The sequence below is a fragment of the Erigeron canadensis genome, chromosome 5, assembly GCF_010389155.1.
Source record: "Erigeron canadensis isolate Cc75 chromosome 5, C_canadensis_v1, whole genome shotgun sequence".
NCBI lineage: Eukaryota > Viridiplantae > Streptophyta > Magnoliopsida > Asterales > Asteraceae > Erigeron > Erigeron canadensis.
In genome coordinates this window covers 19171572-19193232 of record NC_057765.1, presented here as the reverse complement: position 1 = coordinate 19193232, position 21661 = coordinate 19171572, and the positions used below count along the sequence as shown (strand labels likewise).

Below are 21661 nucleotides of genomic sequence, written 5' to 3'. Positions count from 1 at the left end.
TTACAATGAGTATGAGGAGTATAATCAGAATTTGGGTTCCATAGGGGCAAGCACTCCTGCTGCAGTGGTATCCAATGATTAATATAGCCTCCTGGAATATTAGGGGGATGAACCAAGCCCTAAAATCAAAAGAGGTTCGGCAGGTAATTTCTGAAAATAAATTAGTGGTTTGTGCTATTTTGGAATCTTATGTGGCTTCGGATAGACTTGATAAATTGTGTTCTAATCTGCTTTGGAGATGGCAGTGTACATCTAATAACAATTTATGTGCTAAGGGGTCTCGATTCATTTTGGGTTGGGATCCTGATATTGTGGATGTCATGGTTATCAACCAAACTGATCAGGTGATACATTCACAAGTGTATATTAAAAAAGCTAAACTTATGCTGTTTTTCTCTTTTATTTATGCACACAATAATTACATTCATAGACGACCGCTTTGGCAAAGTCTGTGTATGCATAAACTGGTTGTTAAGGATAGACCTTGGTGTCTTCTTGGGGATTTTAATGCCTCACTTTATTTAGAAGACAAAACTGTAGGGCCTTAAGTGGTGGATATTTCAATGAGGGAATTCCGTGATTGTGTTGATACTATTGAGGTCGTTGATGTCAATATGGTGGGATTGAAGTATACTTGGAACCAAAAACCAATGGGGGATGACTTGCTTAAAAAGATCGATCGTATCATGGCTAATATTGAGTTTTCAGACAAGTTTGCTGGTGCTATTGCTATATTTTTACCTTATCGACTGTCTGATCATATTGGTGCCCCTGCTGTTATTCGTATGCCTGTGGAGGTGAGGTTCAAACCGAAGCCTTTTAAATTCTTTAATATTCTGGTCCATAATGTTAAATTTAAGGAGGTCGTTCGACAATCATGGATGCATGAAGTTGTTGGGTTCAAGATGTTTATGTTGGTTAAAAAGCTCAAAGTATTAAAGCAACCATTACGCAAGCTTATGTTTGATCATGGTAATATTCACAAAAATATTGATATCTTGAGATTAGAGTTAGACGAGGTTCAAAAGGCAATTGATAAAGACCCTTTCAATTCGTTGCTACGAGAAGAGGAGGTTGCATATCTGAAAGCTTTCCAGGATGCTTTAATCACTGAGGAAAGTTTTTTGAAGAAAAAAGCAAAAATTGAATAGTTAAGGGTTGGAGATTTGAATTCGGCTTATTTTCATAAAGTGGTTAAAAGCAAGACAACCCAGAATCGTATTGACTCAGTGGTGGATCCGAATGGGGTTATTGTGGAGGGGGACGACTTAAACAATATGTTCCTTGATCATTATAGGCAGTTTCTTGGTAATTCATCTCCGATTTCTGTTCTAGATACTTCTTCTTTGTTTACAAATGTCTTAGCTCAAGATAAAGCTGAAAGTATGGTGTGTGAAGTGACTGATTAGGAAGTTAAGGAAGCTATCTTTTCTATGGGTGATGACAAATCCCCAGGTCCTGATGGATTTACAGCGGCTTTCTTTAGAGAAGCATGGGATATTGTTGGGAGTGATGTGATCATAGCAGTTAAAGATTTCTTTTTAAGCGGGAAACTCCTTAAAGAGGTGAATCACACGATCATTGCGCTTATTCCAAAGGTACAAACTCCTAATCGGGTTACTGATTTTAGACCTATCTCTTTATGCAATGTTATCTTGAAATGTATCACCAAAATAGTTGAAAACCGATTAAAGGGTAGTCTTTCTGATTTGGTTAGTATTAACTAATCAGCTTTTGTTCCTGGGAGAAATATTGCTGATAATATTTTGCTTACCCAAGAGCTATTACATAATTACCATTTGGATCGAGGCCCAGCGAGATGTGCTTTTAAAGTTGATATTCAAAAGGCATACGACCATGATTGGGTGGATTATGGAGTGTGTATTGACTGTCTCTTTTTCGTTGTGCATTAATGGTACTATTCATGGGTTCTTTAGCGGCAAGAGGGGTCTACGACAAGGGGATCCATTATCGCCTTACTTGTTTACTCTTGTTATGGAAATTCTTACATTAATGCTATAAAGAGCCGTAAGGGATTCTGATGTATTTAGATATCATCAACGATGTGAAAAGGAGCATATTATTAACTTATGTTTCGTTGATGATCTTTTTATTTTTACACATGGAGATGTGGAATCCACAAAGATCATTCAATCTACTTTGGAGGAATTTAAGCAAGCTTCAGGGTTGGCACCTAGTCTCCCTAAAAGCGTTGCTTTTTTCTGTAATGTGCTGAATTATACAAAAATTGGTATTTTGAATATTATGCCTTTTGTGGAGGCAAGTTTGCCGGTGAAATATCTTAGGGTACCTTTGGTTTCCACTAGGCTGATCTATCGAGACTGCAAGGAGCTTGTGGATAAAGTGCAACGAAGAGTAAGCAATTGGAAGAATAAATTCTTGTGTTTTGCAGGAAGGTTACAACTTATTCAATCGGTTCTTTCGTCGATGCATGTCTATTGGTCGACGGTATTCTTCCTGCCAGCTCGTGTCATTCACGATATCGAGCAAATCATGAGGAACTTTCTATGGTCTCAAGGAGATTATAAATGAGGTAAATCCAAAGTGGCGTGGGATATAATTTGTTTACCTAAGGATGAAGGTGGTTTGGGTATTAAAAGTCTGGAATCGTTTAATATTGCGCTTATGGCATCTCATATTAAACGGCTGTTTACTTCCAAAGAATCGCTATGGCTTAAATGGATCCATAGTTATAAACTTAGAGGGAGAATTTTCTGGGATGTACCGATGCGAGGGCTGGAGGAAATTACTACAAATTAGAAATGTGGTTCGCCAGTTTTTTTGGTACCGTATAGGTAATGGTAAAACAATTTCAGCTTGGTTTGATAACTGGTCTTCATATAGTCCTTTAAATGACCACCTGACTGGAAGAATGATTATGATTGCGGGTTTCCATGGAGGAGCTAAGCTGGCTGATATTGTGCATCATGGTTCTTGGAAGTGGCCGATTGAATGGAATGATAGATTTCCTAATGCTATTGTTCCTACCTTTGATATTCACAAAGAAGATGAACTGATATGGCGTGACTCTAGTGGGATATTAAAGGATATTTTGGTACATAATGTGTTGGAGGATATTAGACCCAGATCCGCTAAAGTTACTTGGCATGAGGTGGTGTCGTTTAATCACTGCATTCCGAAGCACGTGTTTGTTTTGTGGCTGATTATGCTTAAGAAACTCAAGACTCAAGATTTGTTGTAGCCTTGGGATATTCAAGGGGGAGCGAGCCTTTCTTGTTTTCTTTGTGAGTCACAACCTGACTCGCATACTCACCTCTTTTTCGAGTACATGTTTGCAGCTGATGTGTGGAATAACATCCGAGTAAAGGCAGGTATCCAGAATTTTAGTACTTGGGACGACATTGTAATGGGCCTGGCTTCAAATGCGCACAAGAGATCTATTCAGTCAATTATTGCGAGGCTGCTGTTGGCTGCTTCTACTTATCTCATCTGGAAGGAACGTAATGATCGATTTCACAATATGGTAAAAGATCGAGCAACCAGATAATAGAGGCTATTAACAAACACGGTTCGACTCAAACTTCTGACAAGTCAGTATAAGAGGACGAAGCGTGTGGAGCAATCTTTGTGTTAGAAATCCAAAAGTAGTGATACATTGTAATTTAAGTTATGGACTTACTTGTTGATTAAGTCATGAGTTGATAATTTCTAAGGTTGAGGGGCTAATTGTGATTATTAGCATAGTTTGTTTAGACTATAAATAGCCCTCAATTCCTTAGAAATCATAACTTTTGAACAACACTCAACACTTAACACCTGAATAACACACTCTTGATCCAAATTCTCTCTCAAAACACACACAAACACCAAGAACACACACACTAACCAAACGCCATTGTTGATGTGAATTCAAATGATAAAATCGTGTTGCTACATGTGGTATCAGAGCAAAACCACCTTTTGATCTCGATCCATAACTGAATTCAATCACAAATCATCACACATTCACCTTTAATTCTGTTTTCATCCTGTTTCTGTTTGTTTTTTTTTTCCTCACTGAAAATTCAATAATAACCTCTCAAATCACATAAAATCACAAATGTTTGTTCATCGATCGATTTCTCATAGTTAATAACATAATCCTCTCAAGTTTCGTGTTCTAATTCGATCTAGATCAAAAGTTCATATTTTGAGTTTTTGGCGCTAAAATTTGGGATTTGATTCTGTTGTGTTATAAGCTAAATTGTGTTAATCGGATCATTGCTGAGGTGAAAACAAACTGTTTGCAAGTGGTTTCATGTTCCAATTCTCAAAAAATCAAAAGATATTGAAGTTTTAAAAATCGTCAATGGAGTTGTTCATGTTCAGAGGTTGAAGACGACCTTGTGAAACTAAAACGATCTCATTTAGATCGTTTCAGTTTTCTTTCCTTGATACTTACATTTTAGTGGTGTGGCTTGTAAAACGATTCAAATTTGATCATTTTGACAAGTGTGGTTGTGGTGAGAAGAGTTGATTGTGGCTAACTGATCCTTTGGATTGGTTTTGGTCAATTCAATTTCTTGAAAATACTCAAGTTGTTGAGAAATCTTGAAAAGAAACCAAAACGATCTCTTTTAGATCGTTTCAGTTGTCTTTAAAACCAGAACGATCTCTTTTAGATCGTTTCAAGTTTTACTTGAACACTTTCTGGTTTGAGTAATTTGTGAAGAGTTGTGTTTGGGAATCATAATATTCTTGGGTAACTGATCTTCGTGATTGGTTTTGCTCAATTCATTTCATTCCAATTCATACCAAAACTCTGCCCAAATCATTTCAGAATACTTAGAATTTTTCTTCTTCTCAAGATAGTTTCAATTTTAAATCGTTTCACTCCAAGTTCAATTTAGATCGTTTCAAGTTAGATCATTTCATTCCTACATTTAGATCGTTTCAATTAAAATCATTTCATTCCTGCACATTTAGATTGTTTCATTCTCACTTCTTCTAAATTGTCTCATTTCACTTTCTTAAAACAATTTCAATTCAGATCGTTTCATTTCATTCCAAATTAGATCGTTTCAATTTCTTCTTCAAAAATCAATTCAATTCTCAATTTAAATCAATTTCAAATGACTACTCGTGAAGCATTGTCTCTAAGTACTGATACAAGACCTCCAGTTCTTTATCGTGGTAATTATGGACTTTGGAAGAAAAGGTTCATGGATTATGTGGAACGTCAGACTAATGGTCACATGCTTAAGGACTCAATCATCAATGGACTTGCTATGCATCGTCATCCTACTACCGGTGCTATTTTGACTCCTGATCTTTTGAATGCTGAACAAAGAGATCGTACTGCTGCTGACAACAGAGCTAGATCATGATTATATCAAGCACTTCCTGATGAGATCTATGGCTCAGTTGATTCTTATGACACAGCAAAGGAGATTTGGGATGAAGTTGCTAGACAAATGGAAGGTTCTGATGTAACCTCAACAATTCGACTGACAAATGTCTTAACTGAGTTTGACAATTTTCAGAAATCACCAAATGAATCTCTTGAGTCCGTCTACTACAGATTTTGCAATGTAATCAATGAACTGAGAAAGAACAAAGTCAAGAAAGATGAGATTGAGCTGAACATCAAATTTATCAAAGCACTTGGTCCCGAATGGGAAGATTATGGGACTCAAATCAAACAACATCAAGATCTGACCAAATTCACCATTCATACTCTTTATGAATCTTTCAAGTTGAATGAGCCACGAGTTCTAAGCAAATATTCACTCAACAAAGTGCCAAAAGTTGTATCTACTGATCCTTTGGCATTGGTTGTTGAACGAAAGGTTTCTGAGGCTCTTAAAAGACAAATGACTATTGTTTCTTCGTCTGATGAGGAGGGAGAAGATTACTTGGCTCCAAGAGATGGTGTTCCTGATGAATTCTACCAAGCTCTTGCCGCTGTGACTAAGCATTTCAAGAAAAAATATTTCAAAGCGAGGCCAACTAACAACAATCTTCAAACTTCATCAACAAGTGCATTTCCAAAGAAGGAACAATATCATCACAAGAGTTTTGAACAAGGTGAAACAACTGGTTCCAAGAAAAGAGACAAGAAAGCAGAAACTGAGAAACAAATGGTGGAGAAAGAAAAGACATCTGACAAAAAGTGTTACAACTGTGGAATTCCTGGTCATTTTGCTGTGGATTGCAAGCTGCCTCACAAGAAGAATTATGAATACTACAAGAAGAAGATGCTCCTGGCAAAGCAAGTTGAAGCCGGTCAAGCCTTGATTGCTGAAGATGACAAGTGGCTTTTACTGACTGATGATGAAGATGAAGATCTGTCTGCCAATGTATGTTTCATGGCAAGGTTGAGCAAAGACAAAGTGTTGGAGGCTGACAACAGTGACGAGGAATATCCCGATGATGAGGTAAATCTCGACTCTACTTTTTCATCAATTAAGGATAAAGAGTCTTGTAGAATTGCCTTATCAAACTTGACGAATCATTACACTTCTTTAGCCAACAAAAACAAGAAATTGAAAAATAGCATTTTATTTTCAAAAGGGAGTACACAAAACTTCTTGAAGAAAATTCTAAACTACTTTTTGAGTATGATGCTATGAAACAAAATTTCAAAACTATAAAGAACAAATGTTGGTTAAAGAATGTGAAATGAATGCGTCTCCTGACTCTAAGTTATTGGAAAAGTGTCATAATTTAGAAAAGACCATTCTTGATCTTGAAAAAGCCAATCAAGATCTTGAAGTTCAAAAGACCAATGAATGGCTTCATGCAAATGCGAGACAAATGGATGTTGATATTCTGAATAAGAAGCTTCAAGAAGCTACACCAAAAACAATTGAACTTGAAAGAAAAGTTTCTGATTTAAATCATAACTGTTTTTTAAAAGGCATTGAGATTGAAAATCTTGAAAGACAAATTGAGGAACATAAAAAGAATATACTCTTCTATCAAGAAAGGTTGTACAAAGTTGAACAAAACCCTCTTTTGGATTTCACTGCCTATTTCAATAAGTCAAAGATTGATAAATCAGAACTTCTTCTTGGGTTGGGATTTGAGAATATCACTCCATTGCAAAAAGCCAAAGACAAGATCGAACCCTTGTATGATGAAAAGTTTTTAAGACTTGGTATGGTTCAACAATTCATTCGTCCATTGGATGACGAATTTGAGACTGATGAAGTTGAGAAAATTCAAAACAATAAATTTTTGGTTAATTATGATGCCATCAATACTTCTTACGAAACGAAAAAGTCATCAATTTTTGAATTAGAAGAGATTGCATCTAATTTTCAAAACCAAGAATCTGTCGTTTCCCTACCTAAACCAACTAAATTGTATGTTCCATCCACATTTTTGGAAAAACAAATAGAAGGTTTACAACAAAAGGTGGAATCTCAACAAAAACTTATTAATAATCTATAGTCTCAAAAACCGAATTCAAAGAATGAATCAGTTGTTGTTGATATCAAGAATGTTTGTGTTAATGTTTCTACTCGAACTAATTTCACTCTTTTAGTAGATCATTCCACTCAGACTACTTGTGTTTCATCTACTGTTTCCTCCACCCAAACCTTGACTGATTCTTTTGAGTGTTCATGTCAAAATGCTGCTACTGTAATAACTGATGATTATGTGCAATCTGATTTATCTTATGACGAACTTGCGCATAGTTTAGTTTTGATATGGTACTACTTTAGGTTTTTCACTTGTGAGTTTCCTGAAGAGTTAGTTGTTCACCCTAAGCTTTGTGCTAGTATAGGAGTTGATACTTCTACTCAATTTTCGTGTGAAACCAAGGATGTTTCAGTTCAAGTTGATTACATTCCTGAGATTACCAATAGTGTGAAGTTGGAAAACAAGACTCCTGATTTTTCAAAATTCTCTCCGGTTTCACCATTCACCAAAATGATTTTGATAAATTCATGGAGGGAGAATATGTTTTTGATTCTGAAACTGAGAAAAAGATTAAATCTACCAAAATCAAAGTTGAATCAAAAGAGGAATCTCCAAAATCGTTTTTCAAAGCTCCAACTTCATATTATTCAAAGAAACGGGTTATTTCCAAACTCATCAAGACTGAACCAAAGACTGTCACCAAACCAAGAATCAATAAGTTAAAAACAAAGTGTCCTACCCCAGAAAAGCATGTTAAAACCAAATAAGATGAGACCAATCCCAAAATCAAATACAACAAAGTGAAACTTCTGGAAATCAATTCAAATGTTTCTTCGTCTAGCTCTCATTCTAGTTCAATTTCTAAAGTGTCTAGGTCTATCTCTGTTTTGCTAACTAGGGATACTACAAATGGTGCAACTAGATATAGGGATAGATATGGCTGGTTTTCTCACGATAAACCTAAGAAACAAGAAGTTTCTGCACCTTCAAAAGAGTCTAAAAAGATAAAAGTGCTTCAAAACTCTCGTTCTAATCTTCTTAGTGTCAATCCAACAGGTGGAAAGAGCTTGATTAGTGAGTCTAAATGGGTAGCTAAGTCATTAGTACCTAAGATCACTAAAGTTGAGAAAAAGAAGAAAAGGCAAAGGAGAAAAGCGGGTAGTAAGAAGAAGCTTGTTTCTGATATTTCAAATAATTTATCTTTTAAGTCATATTTGAAAACAAATGTTAATGATGCCAAGGCAATGCCTTGTGATGGTGTAAACAATGTTAATTCTCGCTTTTATTTGTATGGTTTGAATGGTGGTAGACATGTTACTTTTGATTCATGTGTTAATATTCGTTTGCTTAATCCAAATGTACTTGGTGACAATGTGCTTGTTAACAAGTATGTTGATTCGAAAGCATGTTTGTATGCATCTCCTAAGTTATACCCCTTGCCTATGTTAACTAACCACAAAGGACCCGTCTTTAAGTGGGTACCTAAAGTTGGTTAAATTTTTGATTGCAGGAAATAACCATCTGTGTATGGATACTCGATTCTGGGTGTTCAAAACACATGACTGGCAATAAATCATTGCTCAAGAATTTTGTTGAAAGATTCATGGGAACTGTTCATTTCGGAAACAACAATTTCGCTCCAATTCTAGGTTATGGAGATATTGGAAGAAACAGAATTGTCATTAAGAAAGTTCATTATGTTGAAGGTCTGAGTCATAACTTGGTCAGTGTTGGACAGTTCTGTGACAACAACCTTCAAGTTCTTTTTCGACAATCTCTGTGCAAAGTCCAAACTCTAGATGGAATTGATATCCTATGCGGAGATCGTGAAGATAATCTTTTCACAGTTAATCTTGATGATAACCAACCAACTGATAATATCTGTCTTGTTTCAAAAGCTACTTCGAAGAATTCTTGGTTGTGGCATAGAAGGCTGTCTCACTTGAATTATCAAACCATCAATGCTTTAGTCAACAAGCAACTTGTTATAGGCTTGCCAGACTACAAATATGAAAGTGAGCATGTCTGTCCTTCTTGTGCAGTTGGGAAGATCAAGAGAACTTCTCATAAACCAAAGAAAATTCCACACACTTTGGCACCTCTTCATTTGCTTCACATGGATCTTTGTGGGCCTATGAAAGTACAAAGCAGAAACGGGAAGAGATATATTCTGGTTATCGTTGATGATTATTCAAGATACACTTGGGTCAAGTTTCTTGCTTCAAAAGATGAAACAACTCAAATTTTGATCGATTTCATCACTTCCACTCAAGTGAATCTTCAACTTCCAGTCCGGTATATCCGTTTAGATAACGGTACTAAGTTCAAAAATGCCATCTTCAATGAATTTTGCAAATCAAAAGGCATTACTCACCAATTCTCTACTGTTCGTACCCCGCAACAAAATGGTGTCGTTGAAAGGAGAAACCGTACGCTGGTGGAAGCAGCAAGAACAATGCTTGCTTATTCCAATTTACCATCAAACATGTGGGCTGAAGCTGTTGACACTGCCTGTCACACTCAAAATCGGTCCATCATCAATCAGCGTCATGAGAAGACTCCTTATGAGGTTATTAACAAACGCAAACCCAACATCAATTACTTCCATATTTTTGGGTGTGTTTGTTATACTTGAATGATAGGGAAAATGTTGGAAAGTTTGAAAGGAAAGGTGACGAAGGTTACTTTGTTGGTTACTCAAAGACATCGATTGCATATCGCATCTTTAATCGTCGAACAAACACGATTCAAGAAACCATGAATGTTTGGTTTGACGAGATGTCTGGCATGATATTTGAACAAGAAAGTTTGCTACCAACAATTAGTAAACCAAGTACTTCAAGTGCTTCCTCAAGGACGTCTACCTTAGCTTCAAAGTTCAAGAAATATCCAACTCCAACAAGTGAAGAGCTAGATATTCTTTTCGAAGAATTCTACAACTCAAAACCGATTCAAGAAAAGGAACCTCAAGTCATCAATGAACCAATTCCGAACAATGACCCTATTCAAACAAATGAATCAGTTCTGACAACAATCATGAATCATCTTCAAATTCTGCAGAGCAAGAAGAATCACCTTCAAGAGATATTTATTCTCAAAAGAATGTTCAAGAACAACCTTCTCAAATCATCCAAACAACAAATCCATCAAATACTCCAAATGTGTATGTGCCACTGGATTTTGATCATCCAAACTTTGAGGAAAGAGTTCTTCCAAGCTATGATTCCATTTCTCAACAGAACTCTGGATTTAATGATGATAATGTTGACATTCATCAACAAGATCTTCTTCCTCATGACAACAAGTGGTCACGTATGCGCAAAGATCATCCTATAGAACAGATCATCGGAGATCCACAAGCTGGTGTTTCTACCCGTACTACAGTCAATGAGTGTCTTGTTTCACTTTCACTGAGTAACATCGAACCCAAAACTGTCTCTGAAGCTCTTTGTGATCCAGAGTGGGTTAAAGCAATGCAAGATGAATTAGCTCAGTTTGAGAGACTGAAGGTATGGAGATTGGTTCCAAATCCAAGGAAAGAAGAACCAATTCGCACTAAGTGGATTTTCAAGAACAAGAAGGATGAAAATGGAGTTGTAGTAAGGAACAAAGCTAGATTGGTTGCAAAGGGTTACTGCCAACAACCTGGTGTGGATTTCGACGAAACATTCGCTCCTGTTGCAAGAATGGAGGCCATTCGTATTTTCTTAGCTTATGCCGCATTCAGAAACTTCACTGTGTTTCAAATGGATGTGAAGACAGCATTCTTGAATGGAGAACTCAAAGAAGAAGTTTACGTGGAGCAACCTGAAGGTTTTGTTGATCCTAAAGGCCAAACCATGTCTACAGGTTGGACAAAGCTCTCTATGGTTTAAAGCAGGCACCCCGAGCATGGTATGATTCCTTATCTACTTTCTTACTCAAAGGAGGCTTTACCAAAGGTACTATTGACCCTACCCTGTTTATTCGTAAGCAAGGTAAACATGTTTTACTTGTCCAAATATATGTTGATGACATTATTTTTGGGTCAACCAGTCAAACTTTTTGCCAAAATTTTTCGTCTCTAATGGTCAATCATTTTGAAATGAAGATGATTGGGGAAATGAATTACTTTTTGGGATTACAAATCAAACAATTACCAAATGGTATCTTTATATCACAAGGTAAGTACATAAAGGATATGTTGAAAAAGTTTGATATGACTACATGTTCTTCAATTTCAAACCCAATGGCTGCTCGTACAAACATTAATGCTGATAAAAATGGGAAACCATTTGACCAAAAGAGGTATAGAAGCATGATTGGTTCATTGTTGTATCTTACAGCATCTCGCCCAGATATAATGTTTGCAACATGTATGTGTGCTAGGTATCAAGCCTCTCCGACTGATTTACATTACCAAGCTGTGAAACGAATTTTTCGTTATTTGAAGGGTACACCCAATCTTGGTCTCTGGTATCCAAGGGATACTAGATTCAATTTAACTGCCTATTCAGATGCAGATCATGCAGGTTGTAAGCTTGATCGCAAGAGCACATCTGGTACTTTACAATTCTTAGGGGATAAGATTGTAAGTTGGTCATCCAAGAAGCAAAATTGTGTATCACTGTCAACAGCGGAAGCTAAATATGTGGTTGCTGCTAGTTGCTGTGCTCAAGTGTTATGGATGAAAACACAACTTCCCGATTATGGTCTGAAATATGATCGTATCCCTATCTATTGTGATTCTCAAAGTGCCATTGCAATTGTTGTCAACCCAGTCAACCACTCATGCTCAAAGCACATTGATGTGAGATATCATTTTCTCAAAGATCATGTTGAGAAAGGTGACATCGAACTCTACTTCGTGGGAACTGACTACCAACTCGCTAATTTGTTCACAAAACCACTGGACGACAAGAGGTTTAATTTCTTAATCTCTAAACTTGGTATGCTAAATCTTGATCCTTGATTCACTTTACCATGGAATGAATTCTTGATTCATTTTTCAAAAATCATAAAAAGTTGAAAAACAAAAATCGAATACAAAAATAAAAAATTTTGAAAAATAACAAAAAGATTTTTTTTCTTTTCATTTATTTCAAAGTGGCTTGTGAAAAATAACAAAAAGATTTTTTTTCTTTTCATTTATTTCAAAGTGGCTTGTGAAAAATAACAAAAAGATTTTTTTTCTTTTCATTTATTTCAAAGTGGCTTGCGTATATTCTGTATGCAACCTGTTCTTCATTAAACTATTTATTTTAAAGTAGCTTACATATGCTATGTATGTAACTCGTGCTTAAATGATGTATTTATTACTTCGTGGCTTATGCACACTCAGTGTATAACCCGTGCTTATTTGTGTTATTTATTTCAAAAATAGTTTGCATATACTCTGTATGCAACCTGGTTTTAAAAAAAAGAAAATTATTTATGTTTCAAAATTGGAATTAATTCATGTTATTATACATATAAATTGATATAAGATAACACGGAATTGAACGCCTTTGTGTACTTCCAAGTGGTCTTATATGAATGTATATGTGTAATACAAGATGTTGATTGTAATTTTGTTACACCTGTTTCAAAAAACTCTCAATTGTTGATATGAGAAGCAAAGGATTGAATGCCTTTGTGTACTCCTGAGTTGTCTCATCTTGAACAATTGATTGAGTTCACTTTTCATAAAACTTGTTTTGATTTCACACAAATCATTTTTGCTCCATTTTTTTCTATGAAAATCTTTTTGATCTATATTTGCATAGATTAAAGGGGAGTTTGTGATTTCAAAATCTCTTTCAAACTTCAAATGTGTTGTTTAAATATTTTTTTTTCACATTTGATGATTTTTTTTTCAAAGGAAGTTCGGTGTTTAGTTTGCACATGAGCAACTAGGTTTTTCTCAAAAATATACTCCATGAATTTCATCATCGCCGATGAGATCTAACCCCGGAGTATTCACTTCTTTCATTAGAAAGTGAGGGTATTTTTGAGTGATGATGAATTTGTGCAACTAAGTTGGAGGGAGTAAAGTCGAAAAGTGAGAGGTTATGGTGATAATGTTGTGAGAAAAGGGTTAAAAAAATTGATATCCTTCCCTAAAATTCTCAAATTGCCGGGTAAAACACATTTCTATCGAATATCATTTGTTGATATCTCGATATTGAAGAAGCCTTCATGGACCCAATGAAGCGATGCACATCTTTACCTAACCACTCAAGTGTTTCTTAACAAATGCTTGTTTTACTTCTCACGGAGATTTTCTCATTTCTATTGACTCTTCATTTGGAAGACGTTAATATTGAAAAAGGGTGACACTCTGCTCCAGTCCCTGACTTCATTTGATCACTTTGTGTCTAGAGCTCTCATAATTGATCATTAATTTGATCGTTATTCATTCTTTAGGACACATTTGCGTCATATCTTTGTGATATACATGGTTATCTTTGTGATATAGCCGGAACATTTGTAGTGATATCTTAATTGATATTTCACGATGATCAAATGGAAATCCTACCATTGCTAACATCATTTCCAGCTTTGAACATAGGTCTCATAATTGCATTTTTGTAATTATTGAGTTAACAAGAAGTCTATTATGACCTTGGATTTTTCCTAAAAGTCTTTAAGGATAGTAGAACATGGTTATCGAAAGCTTAAGTGACACTGACCATGGTTTACATTCTTTGAAGCAATCTTGAGGTTGGAAAGCCAAAAAGACCAAACTATGTTAGAGGTTTGCTATGTGCATTTCACAATGATACATAGGAAATCCGATAAATGATATACATTTCTTTCGGTCATTTCATTAATCCTTACGATTTTTGAATGCAAACGGATCATTCTTATCTAGTTTCTTTTCTCATCACCCCAACACAGAAAACACCAACACCATGCTAAAATGTTTATCCCAACAACTTCAATCTTACATTTTAGTCACCCATAGGAACAATTGGGTTGGTTTATTTGGTTAGATTGATGTTTTGATGGTTGATAATTCTCCATGTGCATAATGTCTAGATTTTAGTCATGATTATTTCTTTTAACAATCGAATCAATCAATGTTTGCATAATGAAATTGGTTCCCAACTTTGTCATTATGAGGGGGAGAAAATAGTATGATTGATTATTGATTAGGAGAAGAAATTAGAATGATTGATAAGGACAAGGAGAAAAGTTTGTGTTTGGTTGTTTCAATTGCTTTTCGAGATACTATCATTCAGCTTCTTGTTGGAAGTTTTCAAGTTTATTTGGAGTTCTTTTATCTCAAATTTCATTTGTGACATCAACTCATCATTCTTCTTCAAAGTTTGTCTGTCAATTTCATTCCAAACTGCAAGGGTTCCTAATTCAACTTGAAGATTATTCATCTCGAAAGAAAAGGATATACATTCAAGATTTAACAAGAGATTTTTTCAAAAATCAAAGAGACTATGATTACTCATGAATTGAAGGGGAGCATGATTACTTCATAAGAGACTTTTCAAATCCTCATTCAAATGTTTACTCTCAAAGTGCTTAAGATGATGTGACAAAGATCAAAGCTTCAAAGGACAAAAGATTGAAGATTCAAGACAAAGAAGAAAAGCTTCAAAAAGAGTCTTCATCAAATTAAAGATCTTCAAGTCATACAACAACACCTTACCAAAAGCTACATTGCACATATCAAGGGGGAGAGTACATATTTCTGAAAATTCATTCCAAGACTTCAAAGAAAAGACTTCAAGATTCGAAGATTGAAGAATTCAAGACAAATTCATATCTTCCGCATTTCAAAAGACAACTCTGATCTGTGATTCAACAATCCTCGAAGATTTAATACACACACACTCATCATTCTCTGTTCACAAAGAACATTGAGAATCGACAAATGATTTAACATCAAGAAGTCCAAGACCAATACTGAATCAAGTTCTCCAAAGACAATGAGAAAGCTTTGAAGGCTTGTTTCAACTCACCAATTGTCTTCATCACCGGGCTCATCAAATTCAGTCCTACAAGACAAAACAACACGTACTTCAGACCTTACAATATATCACTAAGGGGGAGAATGTTAGAAATCCAAAAGTAGTGATACATTGTAATTTAAGTTATGGACTTACTTGTTGATTAAGTCATGAGTTGATGATTTCTAAGGTTGAGGGGCTAATTGTGATTATTAGCATAGTTAGTTTGTTTAGACTATAAATAGCCCTCAATTCCTTAGAAATCATAACTTTTGAACAACACTCAACACTTAACACCTGAATAACACACTCTTGATCCAAATTCTCTCTCAAAACACACACAAACACCAAGAACACACACACTAACCAAACGCCATTGTTGATGTGAATTCAAATGATAAAATCGTGTTGCTACACTTTGGCAGCTTGGGATCTTCCGGTTTCTTTAATTAAGGAACCTTAACCTCCATTCATCATTTATCTAGATGTTAGGTTGTCATGTATAAGGGCATTGTTTAGCTGCGAGTTTTTATTTTGAGTTGTACAAGGTTTTTTTTGTACATGAGTATGTAATAGCCAATTCAGAACTTTGTTGGATTGCCTGAACTTCATTGTTATTAATAAAATTCTTACCAGGGGTGACAGCCTTTTTACCGAAAATTTTTTTTTTTCAGTTTATGCAGATTCGATCAGATTAGTAATTATATAAGCCTGCGAGTGAGAAATAATTCTCTCATTGTTCGTTATGAACAGTGACCCAACCACGATTACCGGTATGTTTGTCCTCTTAAACACTTGGTACTTCCAGCTTCCTTTGGTTGTGACACTTTCGTATTACTTGAGCCAAGGACAGTCACCATGTAACTTAGTAAGTTACTCACGCCACATTTCAGTTTGCGAACTTATGTTACCCACATTGAGATATATTTCCATAATCGACACAAGCACTAAGATAACATAAATTCAATATATATTCAAAAACATCCTTAAATAAACCATGAGACACTTTTTAGATTCGGTATTGTCATCTTTGCATATTTATTGGTCTTCCGTTTTCGTTTTACCAGCCAGAGTCATCAAGGATTTGGAGAAATTAATGAGGGGTTTCCTTTGGTGTCAAGGTCCTATGATTCGAGGTAAAGCTAAAGTCTCCTGGAAAGCTATTTGTGTTCCGAAATGTGAAGGAGGCTTGGGTATTCGTAGGATTAATGAGATGAATAAAGCTCTAATGACTTCTCATGCGTAGAGTATTCTCACGAAACGGGAGTCATTATGGGTCTCTTGGAATTATGATAATAAGTTGAAGGGATGTAGTTTTTGGGATATTCCTGTTCCGAATAACTGCTCTTGGGGGTGGAGGAAATTACTACAGTTAAGGCCTTCTATTCGGAGTCATATTTGGTCTAAGGTTGGTAATGGTGTAAACACCTCTGCTTGGTTTGATCGATGGGCTGATATATGTCCTATCTGTAATCTGGTGTCACCTAGGGATATTCGTATGGCTGGTTTCTCGCTCAATGCTTCAATTGCTGATATTATTTCGAATGGGGTGTGGTTGTGGCCGGATGCTTGGTATGATCTCTTCCCCGTTTTAACTAATATACATGTTTTACAGCTTGAACCGAATAAGCAGGATACTTTGGTATGGAAAGGTGTGGATCATAATGAGTGTACCTACTCTTCTTCTACTGCTTGGGACTCAATTCGCAGTAAAGAGAAGCTTGTTCCATGGTATAAACTCATTTGGAATGCCCAGTGTATTCCCCGACACGCATTTAATATGTGGCTTATTATGAGAAATAAGCTTCTAACGCAGGATGTCATTTTATCATGGGTACCGCCTCGAAGAAAGACTATGGATATGATGTGTTGTTCACTATGTACTGCTGATTTTGACTCGCATTCCCATCTGTTTTTCGAGTGCTTGTTTTCCACTCAGGTTTGGTTTATGGTTCGTGATTTGGCTGACTTGCATACTGTCCCCCTGGTTTGGCAACAGGTCATCGATGTTCTTCTGCAGCATGCCTCCTCAAAGTTGCCGATCAATGTTATTCGGAGGCTTCTTGTGGCAGCAGTGGCTTACGTTATGTGGCAGGAAAGGAACAATAGAATGTTTGGAAATCAGAGTCGTCCACCTGATATACTGTGCAAGGAAATTCTACATACGGTCCGGTCGAAGCTAATGGGATTGACATTTAAGAAGACAGATTGTGTTTCTTCTCTTCTTGATCGATGGGAGGTGCATGGTGAAAGCTTATTCAAGAGGTTTACTTAATTTTCTTTTATGTCGAGTTATTTTGTCTATCTAGTTTTAGATAGACTAGTTATTGTGGTGTATTTGGATGTTTTTCTTTGTTACATATATGGGGTGTGTCCTATATATGAACTAGTGTGATATTTTGTCACACTACTTGTACTTCATTGAATTTGGGTTGTTATAAAAGTTACCGGGGGTAAATTGCCCCTTATACCCAAAAAAAGAGACACTTTTTAGATTACAACATTTAATATCTTGTGATATAACTTAATATGCTTTTGCATTTCATTATTTATAAATAACCCGTAATTTTCTATGAGACCCATGTAGCGAACTTTGTGATAACCTATCCCAAGTTGGAAGCTTTAGGTAGACTAGGTATACAAAAACACCCCGAGGACATACTTGTCTGAATCTCAAAGACCACAATAGCCCCTTAATTTATATATTTCATTTGCATAAACAAAATAACAATATCACATTTCCTTTCATGCTCATGATTTATATATCACATTGTCTGAACTAAATAGTTATATTACGATTAAGCAGGCTTAAAAGCTAAGTATCCTCACTTCTAATCGACTTAAAGCATTAACTTAAATTTCTATCTTATTTATTTTGATTTTCTGATTTTTCACATTTTTATGACACTAATTATATACTGACTTAAACTAGACACTCTTTTTTGTATTTTTATGACTCTAGCTATTTATAGATAACTAAAACACTAATAAATATACAAAAATAGTTCTTTGAGAGATCTAATATGAATCAGTATTCTTAATACCATTGAGAAGAATCAGCTTCTCAAAGCAAGTCTTATCAAATGCTTTAGTATACAAATCAGCTAGATTATCGTCAGTTATAACATTCTCCAAATGAATTAATTTCTTTTGGGCACAATCACGCAAGAAATGATGTCCAATATCAATATGCTTGGTGACTTTATGCATGACAGGGTTATTTGTAATATCTATAGCTGACTTATCGTCTATTCTAATAGGTGTGTCAATAAAATCCATACCGTAGTCACGAAGTTGTTGCTGAATCCACAATACCTGGGAACAACAACTACCTGCAGCCATATACTCTGCTTCACACGAACACTGAGCAACACATGTCTACTTCTTACACTGCCACGATACTAATCTCCCACCTAAGAAATGACAACCTCCAGTCGTAGACTTCTTGTCATTGTTACAACCGCCAAAATCCGAATCAGTATATGCAACAAAATCAAACGTTCCTCCAAAGGATACCATAGACCAAGCCCTTGGTTACCCTTTAAATAGCGTAGGATACGCTTTGCTGCAACTAAATGTGACTCTTTCGGACTAGCTTGGAATCTAGCACTGAGATAAACAACAAACATAATATCTGGACGCGAACCTGTCAAATACATTAACGAGCCACTAATAGCACGATAATAAGTTGTATCAACAAGCGTATCTTTCAGATCAAGAACTCCTAAACCATGATTTTGCTGAATAGGAGTACCATATGTCTTGGATTCTAATATTTGAATCCTCTCTAAGATATCATCGACATACTTAGACTGGTGAATGAAAAATCCATCTTTCCTTTGATCAACCTGTAGTCTGAGGAAGAATTAAAGTTCCCCCGTAACACTCATTTCAAACTGCTTTTTCATGCTCATTTCAAATTCTTTGCACATCTTAGTGTTAGATGAACCAAAAATGATATCATCCACATAAACTTGTACAATCAAGTAATCTCGCTTCCACCATTTGATAAACAACGTGTTGTCTATCGAACCTCTTGTAAAACCATTTGTCAACAAATGTGTCGACAACTTTTCTTACCACACTCTGGGTGCTTGATGCAATCTATAAAGAGCCTTATCAAGTCTATATGCTCTTATTGGATAATTAGGATCTTCAAACCCCGGTGGTTGGTGAACATAAACTTTTTTTTAGCTTCTCCATACAAGGCACTCTTACCGTCCAACTGATACACCTTTATACCTTTAAAGCTTGCATAGGATAAAAATAGCCTTATAGCTTCAATCCGGGCAACTGGCGTAAAAGTTTCGTTATAGTCATATCCTTCCCGTTGTGCAAACCCCTGAACAACTAAGCGTGCCTTATTCCTTGTAACAATCCTTTTGTCATCTCGTTTGCATTTAAATACCCAACGAGTTCCAATCGGTTCTTTACCTCTAGCCACATCTACTAACTCCCATACTCCAAGTTTTTCAAATTGAGCTAATTCTTCTTGCATAGCTTCAACCTAAAAAGGATCTTGTAGAGCCACCTTAACATTCTTAGGTTCTTCTTGTGAAATGAAACCAGAATACAAACACCCAGTTATTAATACTGAGTCCTTCACTTCACAAAGCAAACTAGTCATCTCCTTATTTAATTGATTTCTAGTTCGAACAGGCTTTGAAGCATCACCAAGAATATTCTCAACTGGATGAGCCTTGTTAATTTTATATTGAGGAGCCGAATCAACATTCAAGTTGCTACCCTAATTCGATTGAGTATGCAATTCAGGCGAACTGAAATCATCTTCCGACTCATCAGAAATAGGATCATCATCAGGTAATGGAAATCATCTTCCGACTCATCAGAATCTTTGAATAGTGTTCTCGGGTTCAAAAACATCTGAATCTGATGTCTTATCCTTGAACTTACTACTTTCACCAATAACAGTAGGAGACTGAACTTTGGTTGGAGTAGTATCAACATTCTAAGTAGGATGAGATGTAGGAGTTGAAACATTATCCATATGATCTATTAAAATGATCACATCATCAACTATGTCGGGATCAGAAGCAGGACCGTGTAAAGAACGAAACACACTTTCATAATCGAAGTTCTTGCCAGTTCCAGAATGTATAGCGGGCTTATGACTGACAATCTTGACATTAGTACCCAAGTCAACTTTGCCGGTTTGTTTGTTGTAAACCCGTCGAATTGAAGTACCCCGTTTATAACCCATGAAAAATCCCTCTTAAACCTTTGGATAAAACTTTGACCGAGTAAGATATTTCAAGAAAGTACACGGTACACCAAATGGTTCGACATTCTGTAAATGTGGTTTCTTCATATGTAGAAGCTCATAACATCTCTTATTAAGACGCTTAACAACTGAAACCCTATTTAAAATATGACATGTTGTATTCACTACTGTTTGGGGCAGATTTTCTATAATTAGGTTCTTGACCAAGAACATTGCTAAATTAAGTTTCTGTTGTACATGATAATACTTTTCGTACTTTGCAGGATCCTGAGTTCAACATCAAGATCTAGGATGTTCGAAACATCTCCAACGGTCGAAAATATGTCAACATTTATTCAGCGAAAGAGTAAACAAGCAATCCAAAGAAAATCGCAACTGACTTGAAGAATAAACGTGTCAAGGAAGACTCAACGTCTATTTTTCAAATTCAACACGTTGAGAGAGTTCACACAGAAGATCCCGGATATTTCGGGAAGTTAGTTTGATTTTTGCATTATAAATAACGGGTGATTGATCGAAATTAGAGATCTGCTTACACTTGTATTCACACACACCTAATCACTGCATTCTTACTTTTGTTAGCTCGATCAATCCACTCTCACTTTCATTGTATTGTAATCGATAAAAATAATAATAAAACAACTAAGGAAGGGTCGATTGCATCCTCCCGGGTTTTTTTTACCTAAGATCACTTAATTGGATCAAGGGTTTTTCCTCGTCAACAAAATTCTGGTGTCATTATTCTTTATCGCATTTCTTTATCGCATTGCTTTAAGATGTTAGCTTTAATTTACATTAATTTACATTATCTTCAACCATTTTCTTAATTACTCAAAGTATTTCCATATCAAAGATCTTCTTAAAACTCTCTTTAAACCTAAACTCATAGTTTAGTAACTTTTGTTAAGAAAACTTCAAATTGAAGATCCTTGAACATCAAACCCCATTTATAAATCTTCGGTTCTTGAGTTGTCTAAAACCCTTTCTAAAATTATCTTAGGTAATTTTTGACCGAAACAACTGCCTCCCCCCAAAACATAGTAGGGAGCCCTAAATCAGCAAGAATTGTTCTGGCAGTCTCAATTAGAGTCCTATTCTTTCTTTC

The 21661-nt window shown here is 35.8% G+C and overlaps 1 protein-coding gene across 1 annotated transcript; it reads left to right on the top strand.

Moving 5' to 3' along the window:
- The first annotated feature begins 3310 nt into the window (after positions 1 to 3310).
- Positions 3311 to 17589, top strand: LOC122601311. The gene is made up of 2 exons (XM_043774079.1): positions 3311 to 3505; positions 16561 to 17589. The coding sequence occupies exons 1-2, from the start codon at positions 3311 to 3313 to the stop codon at positions 17587 to 17589; spliced, it is 1224 nt and encodes a 407-aa protein (XP_043630014.1).
- Positions 17590 to 21661: the final 4072 nt, after the last annotated feature.